General features: G+C 45.3%; 1 protein-coding gene across 2 annotated transcripts in view; it reads right to left on the reverse strand.

Moving 5' to 3' along the window:
- fech (ferrochelatase) overlaps window positions 1-16,994 on the reverse strand; it is a 63,013-nt gene that overhangs the window by 5,226 nt on the left and 40,793 nt on the right. For both annotated transcript variants that reach the window (XM_038790571.1, XM_038790570.1), the window contains exons 7-9: window positions 16,550-16,648; window positions 14,615-14,722; window positions 3,801-3,965 (exon numbers count right to left, since the gene is read on the reverse strand). In XM_038790571.1, coding sequence (XP_038646499.1) covers window positions 3,801-3,965; window positions 14,615-14,722; window positions 16,550-16,648 — 372 coding nt within the window. The remainder of the gene's footprint in view (window positions 1-3,800; window positions 3,966-14,614; window positions 14,723-16,549; window positions 16,649-16,994) is intronic.

The following is a 16,994-nucleotide window of genomic DNA, read 5'->3' on the forward strand; positions in this document are numbered from 1 at the left end:
AGGCAGTTGAAGCAGAGTCTTTGAATATTTTTAAGGCAAACATAAATGATTCTTGGTTAACAAGGGGGTGAAAGGGCAGCATGATGGCACAGTGGCTAGCACTGCTGCATCATGGCACCGAGGACCCGGGTTTAATCCCGGGCCCGGGTCACTATCCGTGTGGAGTTTGCACATTCTCCTTGTCTGTATGCATTTCACCCCTGTTGTGATATCATGGTTATGTTGTAATTCACTGACTGGCCACTAGGAGTCTCACTAGTATACAAGTGAATGTTAAAGTCAGTTGACCCCTCCAACTGATTAGAGAGCATGAAAAACGAAAATGAAATGTAAATCGCTTATTGTCACAACTATGCTTCAAATGAAGTTACTGTGAAAAGCCCCTAGTCGCCACATTCCGGCGCCTGTTCGGGGAGGCTGGTAAGGGAATTGAACCGTGCTGCTGGCCTGTCTTGGTCTGCTTTCAAAGCCAGCTATTTAGCCCTGTGCTAATCCAGCCCCTGTTGAGACTACTTGTGCATGGTTTTGCTGTTATCAATCCATTGTTTTGTATATAGTTTACCCAAAGTTAAAGTTAATAAGTTGTTTATAAGTTGTAATGACTTAGACCAGGCCTTTTGAGATTGACCAATTGGACTAAGTTCCCTGATTAGTGGGTCAATCAGGGAACCACTTCTTTGTATTTAACAGGGAGTGTCAGCCCATTGAATGTGCTCCACCAATTAAGAAAGTAATGGTTGATCCATTTGGGGCATTTTCTTCACTTTCACTAAGGGCCTCTCTCTCCCCCTGGACTCCCGGGTCCTCCGAAACCCCAAAAATAGCCACCTCTGGACTCATCACCACCCCTGTTTTCAGTACCCGGGACATAACATCCGCGAACCCCTGCCAGTAACCCCCCCCCCCCCCCCCCCCCCCCCCCCGAGTTTTGGGCATGCCGAAAACATGTGGACATGGTTCGCTGGCCCTCCCGAGCATCTGGTGCACCTGTCCTTCAATCCCAAAAATTTACTCATCCAGGCCACTGTCATGTGGGCCCGGTGGACAACCTTAAATTGAATCAGGCTGAGCCTGGCGCATGTTGCAGTTGCGTTTACCCTGCTCAACGCTTCCGCCCACAAGCCCTCTTCTATCTCACCTCCAAACTCCTCTTCCCACTTTAGCTTCAGCTCCTCGGTCTGTGACTCCTCCGCTCCCATAAGTTCTTTATATATATATCCAAGACCCTCCCCTACCCCACCCATCCACTGAACACTACCCTGTCCTGGATCACCCTTAATGGCAGGCATGGGAAGGACAGAATCTGTCTGCGTAGAAAGTCCCGCATCTGCAGGTACCTGAACTCATTCCCTCTCCCAGCCCAAGTTTCTCCTCTAACGCCCTCATGCTTGGGAAGCTCCCTTCCAATAACAAATCCCCCATCCTCTCAAACCCCACCCTCCGCCATGCTCAGAATCCACCATCCCTATTCCCCAGGGCAAATTGGTGATTGTCGCAAATTGGGGACAAAACCGATGCTCCGATTCTCCTCCCGTGCCTTCTCCATTGACCCCAGATCCGCAAAGTCGCCACCACTATAGGGCTGGTGGAGTACTGTGCCAGTGGGAGTGGCAGGGGTGCCGTAACCAGGGCCACCAAACTGGTCCGCCTACACGAAGCGGCCTCCATTCACCCCCAAACCGACCCCGCACCCACAATCCACTTCCTTATCATAGCTATGTTGGCCGGCCAGTAGTAATTACTAAAGTTTGGCAGCGCCAGCCCCCCTTCACCTCGGTTCCTCTCGAGCATCACCTTCTTCACCCGCGGGGGCTTTCCCGCACACATAAATCCCATAAACATTTTATTAACCTTTTTGAAAAAAGACCGCGGAAAGAAAATGGGGAGACACTGGAAAACGAACAGGAATCTCGGGAGGATCGTCATTTTAATCGTCTGCACTCTCCCAGCTAGTGTTAGTGGGAGCATATCCCACCTCCGGAATTCAGCCCAGATTTGCTCCACCAACCGAGACAAGTTCAACTTGTGCAGACGGCCCCAGTTCTGCGCCACCTGTATCCCTAAGTATCTAAAACTGTCCCCCACTAACCTGAACGGCAGCCCCCTCAACCTACCCTCCTGGCCCCTCGCCTGGACGACAAACAACTCACTCTTTGCCACGTTCAGTTTGTACCCCGAGAACCAGCCTAATTCCTTCAGGATGTCGTCCTGTTCGTCCTCACACTCGCCTCCGGAGCCTGGTACAACAGTCTGACCCAGTCGATAAAGCCCTCCCTGAACCCAAAACGTCCCAGCACCTCCCATAGATAGTCCCACTCAACCTGGTCGAAAGCCTTCTCATCCATTGCCACAACTACCTCTACCTCCTTACTCTCCGGGGGCATCATAATCACATTCAGCAGCCTTCTTAGGTTGGCCAACAGCTGCCTGCCCTTGACGAACCCGATTTGATCTTCCATAATGAAGTCAGGCACACAGTCCTCAATCCTAGCTGCCAAGAGTTTGGCCAGAATTTTAGCATCTACGTTGAGCAGAGAGATCGGCCTATAGGACCCACATGCCTCCGGGTCTTTGTCCCATTTCAATATCAGGGAGATGGTGGCCTGTGGCATCGTTGGGGGTAACACCACTCTGTCTCTTGCCTCATTAAAAACCCTAGCCAGCACCGGCCCCACTATCACGGAGAACTTTTTGTAAATACCCATCCGGCCCCGGGGCTTTACCCGATTGCATGGCCATCAAGCCCACCAATATTTCTTCAGTCCTGATCGGGGCCCGCAATCCCCTGCCCACTTTTAGCAAGGTCAGTTCATCCAGAAAACGTCTCATCCCCTCCAGCTCCACGGGGGGTTCAGAGGAGTAAAGTTTGCTATACAAGTCCCTGAACACCTTGTTCAGCCCCGCCGGATCCCCTACCAAGCTCCCCCCCCCCAGTCGACTACCTTCCCTATTTCCCTGGTCGCTTCACTCTTCCTCAGTTGCTGTGTCAGCATTCTACTGGCTTTCTCCCCGTGCTCATAAATCGCACCCCTCGCCTTCCTAAGGACTCTACTAAATTTGTCAAACACAATTTTCCCTCAGAAAACCATAATGACTGTCTGCTGGTATTATGATTTCGGTACAATTACTGCTATTACCTCCATTATAATGGTTCTAGCATTTCCCAAGGATAGATGTTCGACTAAATAGACTATAGTTTCCTTCTCTGTTCCCATCATTTCTTGAATAGTTGTGATACATATGTGGTTTTCCAATCTGCTGGAACCTTCCCAGAATCCAGGAGATTTTGGAAGATTACAACCAATGCATCAACTATCTCTACAGTCACTTCTTTTAAGACCCCAGCATGCCGGCCAGCAGGCTTAGGAGACTTGACAATTAAGAGTACTAAGGGCTGCAAAACATTACGTAGGTGGAGAAATAATTTAGATTTGGTGCAGCCAACTGTCATAAAAGTTAATTATCCAAAGGTTTCAGTGTACTTTCAGGAAGAAAACAACTTCATTGGACAACTGCAAAGGAGGCAAAGGACATCCCCTTACCAGACATCAACTACATTCAAGTATTAGGGACTATGAATACACTCAAGTAACTATTATAATAAAAGTAAGTTACAATGACTAAGATTTACACTTGCAAGTACTTATGTATTTCACACAAGTTTCATCTACAGCAGTATAGAACTTGCCTGGCATATCATTCCTATCCTTTCCACTGCAAACAAAAAATGTCTAACTTCCTCAGCTTATTAAGAAATTCCCGTCATAAACGTCATCCATCACAAACAGCCTGCCACTTACCTCATTGGCTAATATTTGTGCATATTCTATATCAAGCTCATGCAGTGTTTCAATATGGTCACTGGTGAAAGCAATAGGAACCAGCAGTAAGTTCTTGTTGCCTCTCTCACACAATCCTTTGATGGTGTCATCCGTTGAAGGGCCAAGCCAGGGCATGGGACCAACCTGAATTAAAGAAAAACATCACAGACAATATTAATGAAAGCAACATCTCATCATCAGTTCAATGTTATCAGTTCAGGTTTATTTACACTCTAGCTGTGTTTATGACAATAAACACAATGGTGCCATCAGATGCAGGTACACCTAACTGAACCCACATGATCTTCAACAGTTGCAGTGAACATCAAATGCCAGTAGGTGTCACTTGATGTCAGCATTTCATGTCATGTCACCTCAAAATGAAATACTATTTTATACTATATTCTCACAATTTCCCATCACAATTTCAACAGCTACTCTGCAGAACCTTTATTTTATGCCTTCTGTATTATAACCCATTTCAAATACAACATGGTCAACTTAAATGTATATTAAATTACTTGCAACTGGGAAAAGGCAAAATAAAAATAGTTTGAATTGGACAGGTGTCAAAAGCACACAGCACAGAGGAACTTGTATGAAGCATTATTTTATCAGTGTAATACGTACATCCTCAAATTCTCCAAACTGAAATATAGAGTGATAGGATAGGCATTCAGTTGGATTCCACCAAAATCTATCGATGCAAAGGTCTCTACTATTTTACCTGTTGAGGTAATTCCCTCGAAAGGCATTTTACATGGTTTGCTCACACAAAGGTTTTAACCTTCCAGCAGACAAATGGGAAAACCACCACCTGGAAGTTCCCATCGAAGCCACGAACCATCCTGCCTTGGAAACATGTTGCCATTCCTTCACAGCAAAATCCTGGAACTCCCTCCCTGACACCACTGTGCTGTACAATTCTACATGGACTGCAGCGGTATAAGACAACCGACTATCACCGTCTCAAGGGCAATTAGGACATGAATGTTGGCGTAGCCAGTGAAGCCCACATCCCTTGAATTATTTTTTAAAAAATCTATTGCCTTTGTCCTTCTGCATGGTAGTGTCCATGAGATTGGAAGGTCTCGTATAAGAACATACAAGAACTAGGAGCAGGAATAGGCCATCTGGCCCCTTGAGCCTGCTCCGCCATTCAATGACATCATGGCTGATCTTTTATGGACTCAGCACCACTTTCCGGCCCGAACACCATAACCCTTAATCCCTTTATTCTTCAAAAAACTATCTTTATCTTAAAAACATTTAATGAAGGAGCCTCAACTGCTTCACTGGGCAAGGAATTCCATAGATTCACAACCCTTTGGGTGAAGAAATTCCTCCTAAACTCAGTCCTAAATCTACTTCCCCTTATTTTGAGACTATGCCCCCTAGTTCTGCTTTCACACGCCAGTGGAAACAACCTGCTCGCATCTATTCCTTTCATAATTTTATACGTTTCTATAAGATCCCCCCGCATCCTTCTAAATTCCAATGAGTACAGTTCCAGTCTACTCAACCTCTCCTCGTAATCCAACCCCTTCAGCTCTGGGATTAACCTAGTGAATCTCCTCTGCACACCCTCCAGCGCCAGTGTGTCCTTTCTCAGGTTAGGAGAGCAAAACTGAACACAATACTCCAGGTGTGGCCTCACTAACACCGTACACAATTGCAGCATAACCTCCTTAGTCTTAAACTCCATCCCTCTAGCAATGAAGGACAAAATTCCATTTGCCTTCTTAATCACCTGTTGCACCAGTAAACCAACTTTTTGCGACTCATGCACTAGCGCACCCATGTCTCTCTGCACAGCAGCATGTTTTAATAGTTTATCATTTAAATAATAATCCCTTTTGCTATTATTCCTACCAAAATGGACAACCTCACATTTGTCAACATTGTATTTAATCTGCCAGACCCTAGCCCATTCACTTAACCTATCCAAATCCCTCTGCAGACTTCCAGTATTCTCTGCACTTTTTGCTTTACCACTCATCTTAGTGTCGTCTGCAAACTTGGACACATTGCACTTGGTCCCCATTTCCAAATCATCTATGTAAATTGTGAACAATTGTGGGCCCAACACCGAACCATGAGGGACACCACCAGCTACTGATTGCCAACCAGAGAAACACCCATTAATCCCCACTCTTTGCTTTCTATTAATTAACCAATCCTCTATCCATGCTATTACTTTACCCTTAATGCCATGCACCTTTATCTTATGCAGCAACCTTTTGTGTGGCACCTTGTCAAAAGCTTTCTGGAAATCCAGGTATACCACATACATTGGCTCCCCGTTATCTACCGCACTGGTAATGCCCTCAAAAAATTCCACTAAATTAGTTAGGCACGACCTGCCCTTTATGAACCATGGTGTGTCTGCCCAATGGGACAATTTCCATCTAGCTGCCTCGCTATTTCTTCCTTGATGATAGATTCCAGCATCTTCCCTACTACCGAAGTTAAGCTAACTGGCCTAGAATTACTCACTTTCTGCCTACCTCCTTTTTTAAACAGTGGTGTCACATTTGCTAATTTCCAATCTGCCAGGACCACCCCAGAGTCTAGGGAATTTTGGTAAATTATCACTAGTGCATTTGCAATTTCCCTAGCCATCTCTTTTAGCACTCTGGGATGCATTCCATCAGGGCCAGGTCTACCTTTAGCCCCATTAGCTTGCCCATCACTACTTCCTTACTGATAACAATCATCTCAAGGTCCTCAGCTGTCATAGCCTCATTTCCATCAGTCACTGGCATGTTATTTGTGTCTTCTACTGTGAAGACCGACCCAAAAACCTGTTCAGTTCCTCAGCCATTTCCTCATCTCCCATTATTAAATCTCCCTTCTCATCCTCTAAAGGACCAATATTTACCTTAGCCACTCTTTTTTATTTTATATATTTGTAGAAACCTTTACTGTCTGTTTTTATATTCTCAGCAAGTTTACTCTCATAATTTATCTTACTCTTCTTTATAGCTTTTTAGTAGCTTTCTGTTGCCCCCTAAAGGCTTCCCAATCCTCCAGTCTCCCACTAATCTTTGCCACTTTGTATGCTTTTTCCTTCAATTTGATACTCTCCCTTATTTCCTTAGATATCCATGGTCGATTTTCCCTTTTTTTAACCGTCCTTCCTTTTTGTTGGCATAAACCTTTGCTGAGCACTGTGGAAGGTTCTCCACTGTTCTTCAACTGTTTCACCATAAAGTCTTTGCTCCCAGTCTACCTTAGCTAACTCTTCTCTCATCCCATTGTAATCTGCTTTGTTTAAGCACAAAACACTAGTGTTTGATTTTACCTTCTCACCCTCCATCTGTATTTTAAATTCCACCATATTATGATCGCTCCTTCCAAGAGGATCCCTAACTATGAGTTCATTAATAAATCGTGTCTCATTACACAGGACCAGATCTAAGACCGCTTGTTCCCTCGTAGGTTCCATTACATACTGTTCTAGGAAACTATCGCGGATACATTCTATAAACTCTTCCTCAAGTGGTCCCTTTGTTCAAGAAGGGGAGTAGAGATAACCCCGGTAACTATAGGCCAGTGAGCCTAACGTCTATGGTGGGTAAAGTCTTGGAGAGGATTATAAAAGATACGATTTATAATCATCTAGATAGGAATAATATGATTAGGGACAGTCAGCATGGTTTTGTGAAGGGTAGGTCATGCCTCACAAACCTTATCGAGTTCTTTAAGAAGGTGACTGAACAGGTAGACGAGGGTAGAGCAGTTGATGTGGTGTATATGGATTTCAGTAAAGCGTTTGATAAGGTTCCCCACGGTCGTCTATTGCAGAAAATACGGAGGCTGGGGATTGAGGGTGATTTAGAGATGTGGATCAGAAATTGGCTAGTTGAAAGAAGACAGAGAATGGTAGTTGATGGGAAATGTTCAGAATGGAGTTCAGTTACGAGTGGCGTACCACAAGGATCTGTTCTGGGGCCGTTGCTGTTTGTCATTTTTATAAATGACCTAGAGGAGGGCGCAGAAGGATGGGTGAGTAAATTTGCAGACGACACTAAAGTCGGTGGAGTTGTAGACAGTGCGGAAGGATGTTGCAGGTTACAGAGGGACATAGATAAGCTGCAGAGCTGGGCTGAGAGGTGGCAAATGGAGTTTAATGTGGAGAAGTGTGAGGTGATTCACTTTGGAAAGAATAACAGAAATGCGGAATATTTGGCTAATGGTAAAATTCTTGGTAGTGTGGATGAGCAGAGGGATCTCAGTGTCCATGTACATAGATCCCTGAAAGTTGCCACCCAGGTTGATAGGGTTGTGAAGAAGGCCTATGGTGTGTTGGCCTTTATTGGTAGAGGGATTGAGTTCCGGAGCCATGAGGTCATGTTGCAGTTGTACAAAACTCTAGTACGGCCACATTTGGGAGTATTGCGTACAGTTCTGGTCGCCTCATTATAGGAAGGACGTGGAAGCTTTGGAACGGGTGCAGAGGAGATTTACCAGGATGTTGCCTGGTATGGAGGGAAAATCTTATGAGGAAAGGCTGATGGACTTGAGGTTGTTTTCGTTAGAGAGAAGAAGGTTAAGAGGTGACTTAATAGAGGCATACAAAATGATCAGAGGGTTAGATAGGGTGGACAGCGAGAGCCTTCTCCCGCGGATGGAGGTGGCTAGCACGAGGGGACATAGCCTTAAATTGAGGGGTAATAGATATAGGACAGAGGTCAGAGGTGGGTTTTTTACGCAAAGAGTGGTGAGGCCGTGGAATGCCCTACCTGCAACAGTAGTGAACACGCCAACATTGAGGGCATTTAAAAATTTATTGGATAAGCATATGGATGATAAGGGCATAGTGTAGGTTAGATGGCCTTTAGATTTTTTCCCTGTCGGTGCAACATCGAGGGCCGAAGGGCCTGTACTGCGCTGTATCGTTCTATGTTCTATGTTAAGGCTGCCTTGACCGACCTGGTTGAACCAATCGACATGTAGATTAAAATCCCCCATGATAACTGCTGTACCATTTCTGCAGGCATCAGTTATTTCTTTGTTTACTGCATGCCCCCACCATAATGTTACTATTTGGTGGCCTATAGACTACTCCTATCAGTGACGTTTATGCCTTACTATTCCCGATTTCCACCCAAATGGATTCAACCTTATCCTCCATAGCACCGATGTCATCCCTTACTATTACCCGGATGTCATCCTTAAATAACAGAGCTACACCACCTTTACCATCCACTCTGTCCTTCCGAATAGTTTGATACCTTTGGATATTTAACTCCCAGTCGTGACCATCCTTTAACCATGTTTCAGTAATGGCCACTAAATCATAGTCTTTCACGATGATTTGCGCCATCAACTCATTTGCCTTATTCCAAATATAACGAACATTCAGGTAAAGTACACTTATGTTGGCTTTTATACCTCTGTTTTGAATCTTAACACCTTGATCAGTAACCTCTCCTAAGTTATTTTTCCTCTTAACATTTCTCCTAATTTTCCTTGTCGTTGAACCCATATCTTCATGTAACAACCTGCGTGTCGCTTACCATTAATGTTTTTACTTCCTGTTTTATTCCTTTTAGTATTACTGAGCCTATTCACTGAGCTCCCCTCAGTCAATGTACCTTGTACCGTCGCCCTTTTTGATTTTTGACTATGGCTTCTCTGCCTTACACTTTGCCCCTTACTGCCTTTTGTTTCTGCCCTTGTTTTACTACCTTCCGACTTCCTGCATCATTTCCCATCCTCCTGCCACGTTAGTTTAAACACTCCTCAAACGCTCTAGCAAATAGCCCCCCTAGGACATCGGTTCCAGTCCTGCCCAGGTGCAGACCGTCCGGTTTGTACTGGTCCCACCTCCCCCAGAACCGGTCCCAATGCCCAGTTTTTATATGGCTAGTCCAGTTTAGTTTCTGGCCAATGGTAACCCTCAGGATGAAGATAGTGGGGGTTTAGCGATGGTAATGCAAATGAATGTCATGGGGCAATGGTCATATTCTCTCTTTCTGGATATGGTCATTGTCTGGCACTTATGTGGCGCAAATGTTACTTGCTCTGTAAGAATGAGAACTAAATTGACCACAGTAAACTGGTTGAATTGTTTTTGACTAACATACAAATGGGAAGTATTAGAACAAAGAATAATACAGCACAGGAACAGGCCCTTCAAGCCTGTACCGGTCATGGTACCACCCTTGGCCAAAACCCTCAGCAGTTCAGAGTGCCGTATCCCTCGAAACCCATCCTATCCATGCATTTGTCAAGATGCCTTTAATGTATCTGCTTCCACAACCGCCCCTGGCAGCGCGTTCCAGGCACTCACCATCCTGTGTGTAAAAAACCTGCCTTGCATATCTCCTCTAAATGTTGTTACATGGTCCCCTAGTAACTGACCCCTCCATCCTGGGAAAGAGTGCCTTCCTATCTACTCTATCCTTGCCCTCATAATCTTGTAGACCTCTATCAGGTTGCCTCTCAACCTCCGTCGTTCTAATGAAAACAGTCCGAGTCTATTCAGCCTCTCCGCATAGCTAACACCCTCCAGACCAGGCAACATCCTGGTAAACTTCCTCTGCACCCTCTCCAAAGCCTCCACATCCTTCTGGTAGTGTGGCGATCAGAATTGTGCACAATATTCCAAGTGCGCCCATACCAAGGTTCTATACAACTGCAGCATGACTTGCCAGTTTTTATACTCGGTGCCCCGTCCTATGAAGGCAAGCATTCCATATGCTTCCTTGATTACCTTGTCCATTTGTGTTGCCACTTTCAAAGATCTGCACACATACACATGAATAGAATTGGAATAGAGGGATACGGACCCCGGAAGTATAGAAGATTTTCGTTTAGATGGGCAGCATGATCAGTGCAGGCTTGGAGGTTCGAAGGGCCTGTTCCTGTGCTGTACTTTTCTTTGTTCTTTGTTCTAATTCCAAATGGCTGTTGTATTGTTGGAGCTACCATTTCAGAGGAAATGTCAAAGCGGGTGTGAGGAAAACAAAGGTAGTTGAAGGCATTTATATTTGTACTAGTTTGGAAGGTTGGTTAGCTTAGTTGGCTGGATGGTTGGTTCACAATGCAAGTGACATCAACAGAAGGGGTTCAATTCCCCTACCAGCTGAGGTTACCATGAGGGATCCACCTTCTCAACCTTGTTCCTTGCCTGAGGTGTGGTGACCCTCAGGTTAAATCCTCGAGAAGGGAAAGAGCCTAATGGAGACTTTTGTTTCATTTTTCATTTATACTGGTAAACATTAACAAATAAGGTATCGTTTTCAGTGTTATTAAATTAACGTTTCTGTGCCTGGAAGGGTAAAACCTATGGATAAATACATGCTGGACAAAGTTGTTTTCATGTCTATGGGGTTGGTTATGTACCAACTGTTTCTATTATGCTTCGAGAGGATTATGGCGTGAAAAAGAAATAAAAGGCATAAACGTGTGAGAATTACTTAGTAACTGGAGGTCCTGTGAGGTTAAAAAGCTTTTTAAGGATTGCTGAATAAAGAGATCTAGGGGTACAGGTTCATAGCTCCTTGAAGGTGGAGTCGCAGTTGGACAGGGTGGTGAAGAAGGCATTCAGCATGCATGGTTTTATTGGTCAGAATATTGAATACAGAGTTGGGACATCTGGTTAAAGTTGTACAAGACACTGGTAAGACGACACATGGAATACTGTGTCCAGTCTGGTCACCCAATTAGAGGAAGGCTATTGTTAAATTAGAAAGAGTGCAGAAGAGATTTATGAGGATGCTACCAGGACTTTATGGTCTGAGTTATTAGGAGAAGCTGGACAGGCTGGGACTTTTTTTCCCTGGAGCGTAGGAGGCTTAGGGATATCTTATAGAGGTCTATAAAATAATGAGGAGCATAGATAAAGTAGATAATCAACATCTTTTCCCCAAGGTAGAGGAGTCTAGAACTAGAGGGCATAGGTTTAAGTGGAAGGGAGAGATACAAAAGAGACCAGAGGGGAAATTATTTCACACAGAGGGTGGCGATAATCTCGAACGGGCTAGCAGAGGCAGTGGTAGAGGTGGGGACATTTTTTCTTTTAAAAAACAGACAGTAACATGGGCAGGGTAAGTGTAGAGGGATATGGTCCAGAGGCAGGCAAGTGGGACTAGCTTAGTGATAGACACTGAGCGGCATGGATAAGCTGGGCCAAAGGGTCTGTTTCCATGCTGTAAACATCTATCTATCCATCTATACACCCAGATCTCTCTGACTTTGTATATTCCTCAGAGTTTTGCCATTTACTGTATATTTCCCCTCTATATTAGACCAGCCAAAATGCATTACCTCACATTTAGAATATAGAATATAGAACAGTACAGCACAGAACAGGCCCTTCGGCCCTCGATGTTGTGCCGAGCAATGATCACCCTACTTAAACCCACGTAACCCAACAATCCCCCCATTAACCTTACACTACGGGCAATTTAGCATGGCCAATCCACCTAACCCGCACATCTTTGGACTGTGGGAGGAAACCGGAGCACCCGGAGGAAACTCACGCACACACGGGGAGGACGTGCAGACTCCACACAGACAGTGACCCAGCCGGGAATCGAACCTGGGACCCTGGAGCTGTGAAGCATTGATGCTAACCACCATGCTACCGTGAGGCCCGGATTAAATTCCATTTGCCATTTCTCTGTCCAAGTCTTCAACCTAGCTATGTCCTGCTGTGTCCTCTGACAATCTTCAACACTATCTGCCACTCCACCAACCTTGGTGTCATCCACGAACTTACTAATCAGACCAGCTCCAATTTCCTCCAAATTGTTTATGTATACTACAAACAACATAGGCCCCAGCACCGGTGGAACACCACTATTCACAACCTTCCATTCAGAAAAACACCCTTCCGCTGCTACCCTTTGCCTTCTGTGACCGAGCTAGTTCTGTATCCATCTTGACACCTCACCTTTGATCCTGTGTGATTTCACCTTTTGCACCAGTCTGCCATGAGCAGCTTATCAAAGGCTTTACTGAAGTCCACGTAAACCACATCCACCGCCCTACATAGATACATAGAACATACAGTGCAGAAGGAGGCCATTGGGCCCATCGAGTCTGCACCGATCCACTTCAGCCCTCACTTCCACCCTATCCCCATCACCCTCCTAACCTTTATGGACACTAAGGGCAATTTAGCATGGCCGATCCACCTAACCTGCACGTCTTTGGACTGGGGGAGGAAACTGGAGCACCTGGAGGAAACCCACGCACACATGGGGAAAACGTGCAGAACTCCGCACACAGTGACCCAACGGGGAATCGAACCTGGGACCCTGGCGCTGTGAAGCCATAGTGCTATCCACGTGTGCTACCATGCCGCCGTCCTCCCATCAATCATCTGTCACCTACTCAAAAACTTGATCATGTTAGTGAGGTATGGCCTCCCCTTCACAAAATCATGCTGTCTGTCGCTGATGAGTCCATTTGTTTCCAAATGGGTATAAATCCTGTTCCTGAGAATTCTGTTCAATAATTTACCTACGACCGACGTGAGGCACACCGGCCTACAGTTCCCTGGATTATCCCTGCTACCTTTCTTAAACAGCAGTATCACATTAGCTATTCCCCAGTCCACACCTGTAGCCAATAAGGATACAAATCATCCAGTCAAATCCCCAGCAATTTCCTTCCTTGCTTCCTTCAGTATTTGGAGGTAAATCCCATCAGGCCCAGGAGACTTATCTACCTTAATTTTTTTTTAACACCCAACACCTCCTCCTTTTTGATGTCAACGTGACCCAGACTATCCACACACCCTGCTCAGGAAGGGGCGGGATTCTCTGACCCCCCCCCCCGCCAGTTCGGAGAATCACCAGGGGGGGGGGGGGGCGTGAATCCTGCCCCGCCGCCGGCTGCCGAATTCTCCGGCACCGGAATTTGGGCGGGGATCACGCCGGGCTGGTCGAGGGCCGTTGGCATAGTCCCCGTCCCCCCGCCCAGTGATTCTCCGGGCCTCGAAGGGCCGAGCAGCCGCCCGTTTTCAGCCATTCCCAGCGGCATGGATTAGACAAGGTCCATACCGGCGGGACCTGGCTTGGAGGGTGGCTCGCAGAGTCCTCGGGTGGGGGCGCGGGAGGATCTGGCTCCAGGGCGGGCGGGGGGGGGGGGGGGGGGGGGGGCGGGGGGGGGGGGGGGCAGGGTCCCCCCCCCACCGATCTGGGCTCACCGATCTGCAGGAGGACCTGTGCCGTGGGGGCACTCTTTCCCTCCGTGCGGGCCTCTGTAAGGCTCCACCATGGCCGGCGCGGAGATGAAACCCCTTGCGCATGCGCAGGAAACATGCCAATGGTTCTGCGCATGTGCCAGAACACGCTGGCACTCCTGCGCATGCGCCAACTCGTGCCGGCTGGCAGAGGCCCTTCGGTGCCGGTTGGCATGGCACCAACCCCTCAAGCGCTGGCCTCATCCCCGGAAGTGCGGAGGATTCTACACCTTCCAGGCGGCCCGACGCCAGAGTGGTTCACGCCACTCTTTGGCACCGGTACAGCCCGCCCCACCAATTGTGAGAGAATCCCGGCCCCAATATCTCCTCCCTTTTGATGTCAACATGACCCAGACTACCCACACACCCTGCCCAGGAATCATCTTCTAAAGTTCTTTTCTTTGGTGAACAAAGTAGTATTCAAAAGTAGTATCAGGTACAATGCAAAACTAGTATATTCAGGGATATGAAACAAAACACAGATAAATATAATTGAGGTACGGTGCAGTCACAATCTGTTTGAATGCAGAACACTTTAGTTATATAATTTCCTGGAAAGAGATAAATAATTGTATGCACTAGTGGAACTTACCTTTGACTGCCACACTAGCCTGTATGCGTGACTGAAATTCAGTGATTCCATGACCCGTTGGACAGTTGCTCCCACTTCCTGAGGATAGGGGTCACCTCGATTCACAACCTGAAGTGCAAACAATGCAAAATTTTAAAAGTGTGAAAAGTTTTTTAGAATACAGGATAGACCATAAATGCTAGATTTGTCAGCAACATGCAAATCCATCAAATTAAATTTTAAAAATTCCTGATTGACACCACATTTGGAAAAAAATTATGAAACTATTCCAGTCAGCATGCTATAACAGGCCTTACAAAATTTCCATTTACTTTATTCCAGTTTTTCACAGTATAAGCTCTTTATTCTCAACCTTTCAACATAGGGCAAAAAACATATTCTACTCGCAGCATCTCTTTTTGCCTTCATAACAAGCACATGTATTCTGTACATATGGCAGAGAAACAATCTTTATAACAAGATTACATACATTGGGGCAGCACGGTAGCATAGTGGTTAGCACAATTTCTTCACAGCTCCAGGGTCCCAGGTTCGATTCCGGCTTGGGTCACTGTCTGTGCGGAGTCTGCACGTTCTCCCCGTGTGTGCGTGGGTTTCCTCCGGGTACTCCAGTTTCCTCCCACAGTCCAAAGATGTGCAGGTTAGGTTGATTGGCCATGATAAATTGCCCTTAGTGTCGAATATTGCCCGTAGTGTTGGGTGGGGTGACTGGGTTGTGGGGGTGGGATTGGGTTGGGGGTGCTCTTTCAAAGAGCCTGTGCAGACACGATGGGCAAATGGCCTCCTTCTGCACTGTAAATTCTATGATATGACAACCAATACAGGATTAATGTCTAAAAACCGTACACAAAAAATATCCTTGGTAAAGACCCATAAATCTCACACTGCCAAAGGACAAATTCCAAAACTATTTTCTCTACTTCCAATTCAATTATCCAAAAATCAATATTTGATCCCAGCCCAATCTGAAATTGCATTCATCCTCACAGTTCTAGTACAAACACTATACACAATTATTTCCCTAGGCAAAAAACTTTCCACCAATTCCAGATAGAATATGAATGGATTAGGATTTAAAGTAGTTCACAAACATGTTGTCATCACAACAAAAAATGTTTGGTTTTGCTCAGAAGGCCAAATGCTTCGCCCAAAACCGTGAAAAAATTCTCTGAGAAGGTCGGCATTTCGAAAAAATTAAATCAGTGCTCACACATCCAATATAACGAAGATCCTGAGGAAATCATGTTTCAGAAGTGAGGATACTTAATCCCTGTTATCTTGACCAATAGTTATCCCTCACCCAGCACAACCAGAACAGTTAAATATTCCTTTGATGATCGTGGGGCTTTTATATGGAAACTGGTTGTCAAATTTAACTACATAACAAATTACTTCAAAAGTAATTTATTGGCTGTGATGCACTTTATTTGGGATGTCCTAATGATGGGAAAAGCACCATATAAATGAAAGATCTTCTTTCCCTTATGAGGGCATTGCCACATTTGTAATCCACATCTTGACCCATTATTCTCTCTCGGCTAGGCTCTGATCAATGTTATAAAGTGGGCAGCAAGAAAAAAAAAAATTCTGAGAAGGTTGGCATTCAGTAAGGCCAAATCCATGTTCAAAGCTCCTCTAAAATGCAAGGATCCGGAGGTGAAATAATGAACTCGGGCACAAATTCCAAAATGGACCGGAGGCAAATAATACTTGGAAGCAAGAGGTTTAAAAACTCAGGATGCATGTTCTTTTGCTTTGGTTGTGCTAAGTAACAATTTACATAACTTTTAACTTTTTTGAATTTTGATTTAGGTTTGGAGAACAACTGAGAGGTTAAAGACATGGTCGTGTATCGAAGGCTCCTCTAATTCCATTTAGAATGGAAGAAAGACCACTGTGCTACTTTCAAATACAAGATTACTCTGAGGCACTTACAGACATAGGCAGTGAATGAGCGGAGAACAAAATTACTACATCATCCCTTTTCTCAGATGGAAATCGATCAAGTTCCTGCCGTATATGATCTGCAAAACACTGCATGATAAACAAAATCTGTTAACCTCGAATGTTTGACTACAAGTGCAATTAACAACTACTTCATTTCTAATAAAAATTCATATTTTATCATAAAATAATCCTAGGTGAGATCACCCAAAGCATTTTATTTTCAAAGGCAAGTATCCTAAAAAGTAATTAGATATAATCGTTAGACCGCTTGTCATTGACAGACCACAACATTAGCAGCTCTATTATGCAGGCTAGATCAAAGTACACCATTTCAAAAACAGAACTCTTTGAATGGCCAATGGGCCAAGACGATCCAAGAGCCGGTGCAGACTCGATGGGCCGAATGGCCTCCTTCTGCACTGTAAATTCTATA

Source organism: Scyliorhinus canicula, chromosome 3 (assembly GCF_902713615.1).
Source record: "Scyliorhinus canicula chromosome 3, sScyCan1.1, whole genome shotgun sequence".
In the NCBI taxonomy this organism is placed as follows: domain Eukaryota; kingdom Metazoa; phylum Chordata; class Chondrichthyes; order Carcharhiniformes; family Scyliorhinidae; genus Scyliorhinus; species Scyliorhinus canicula.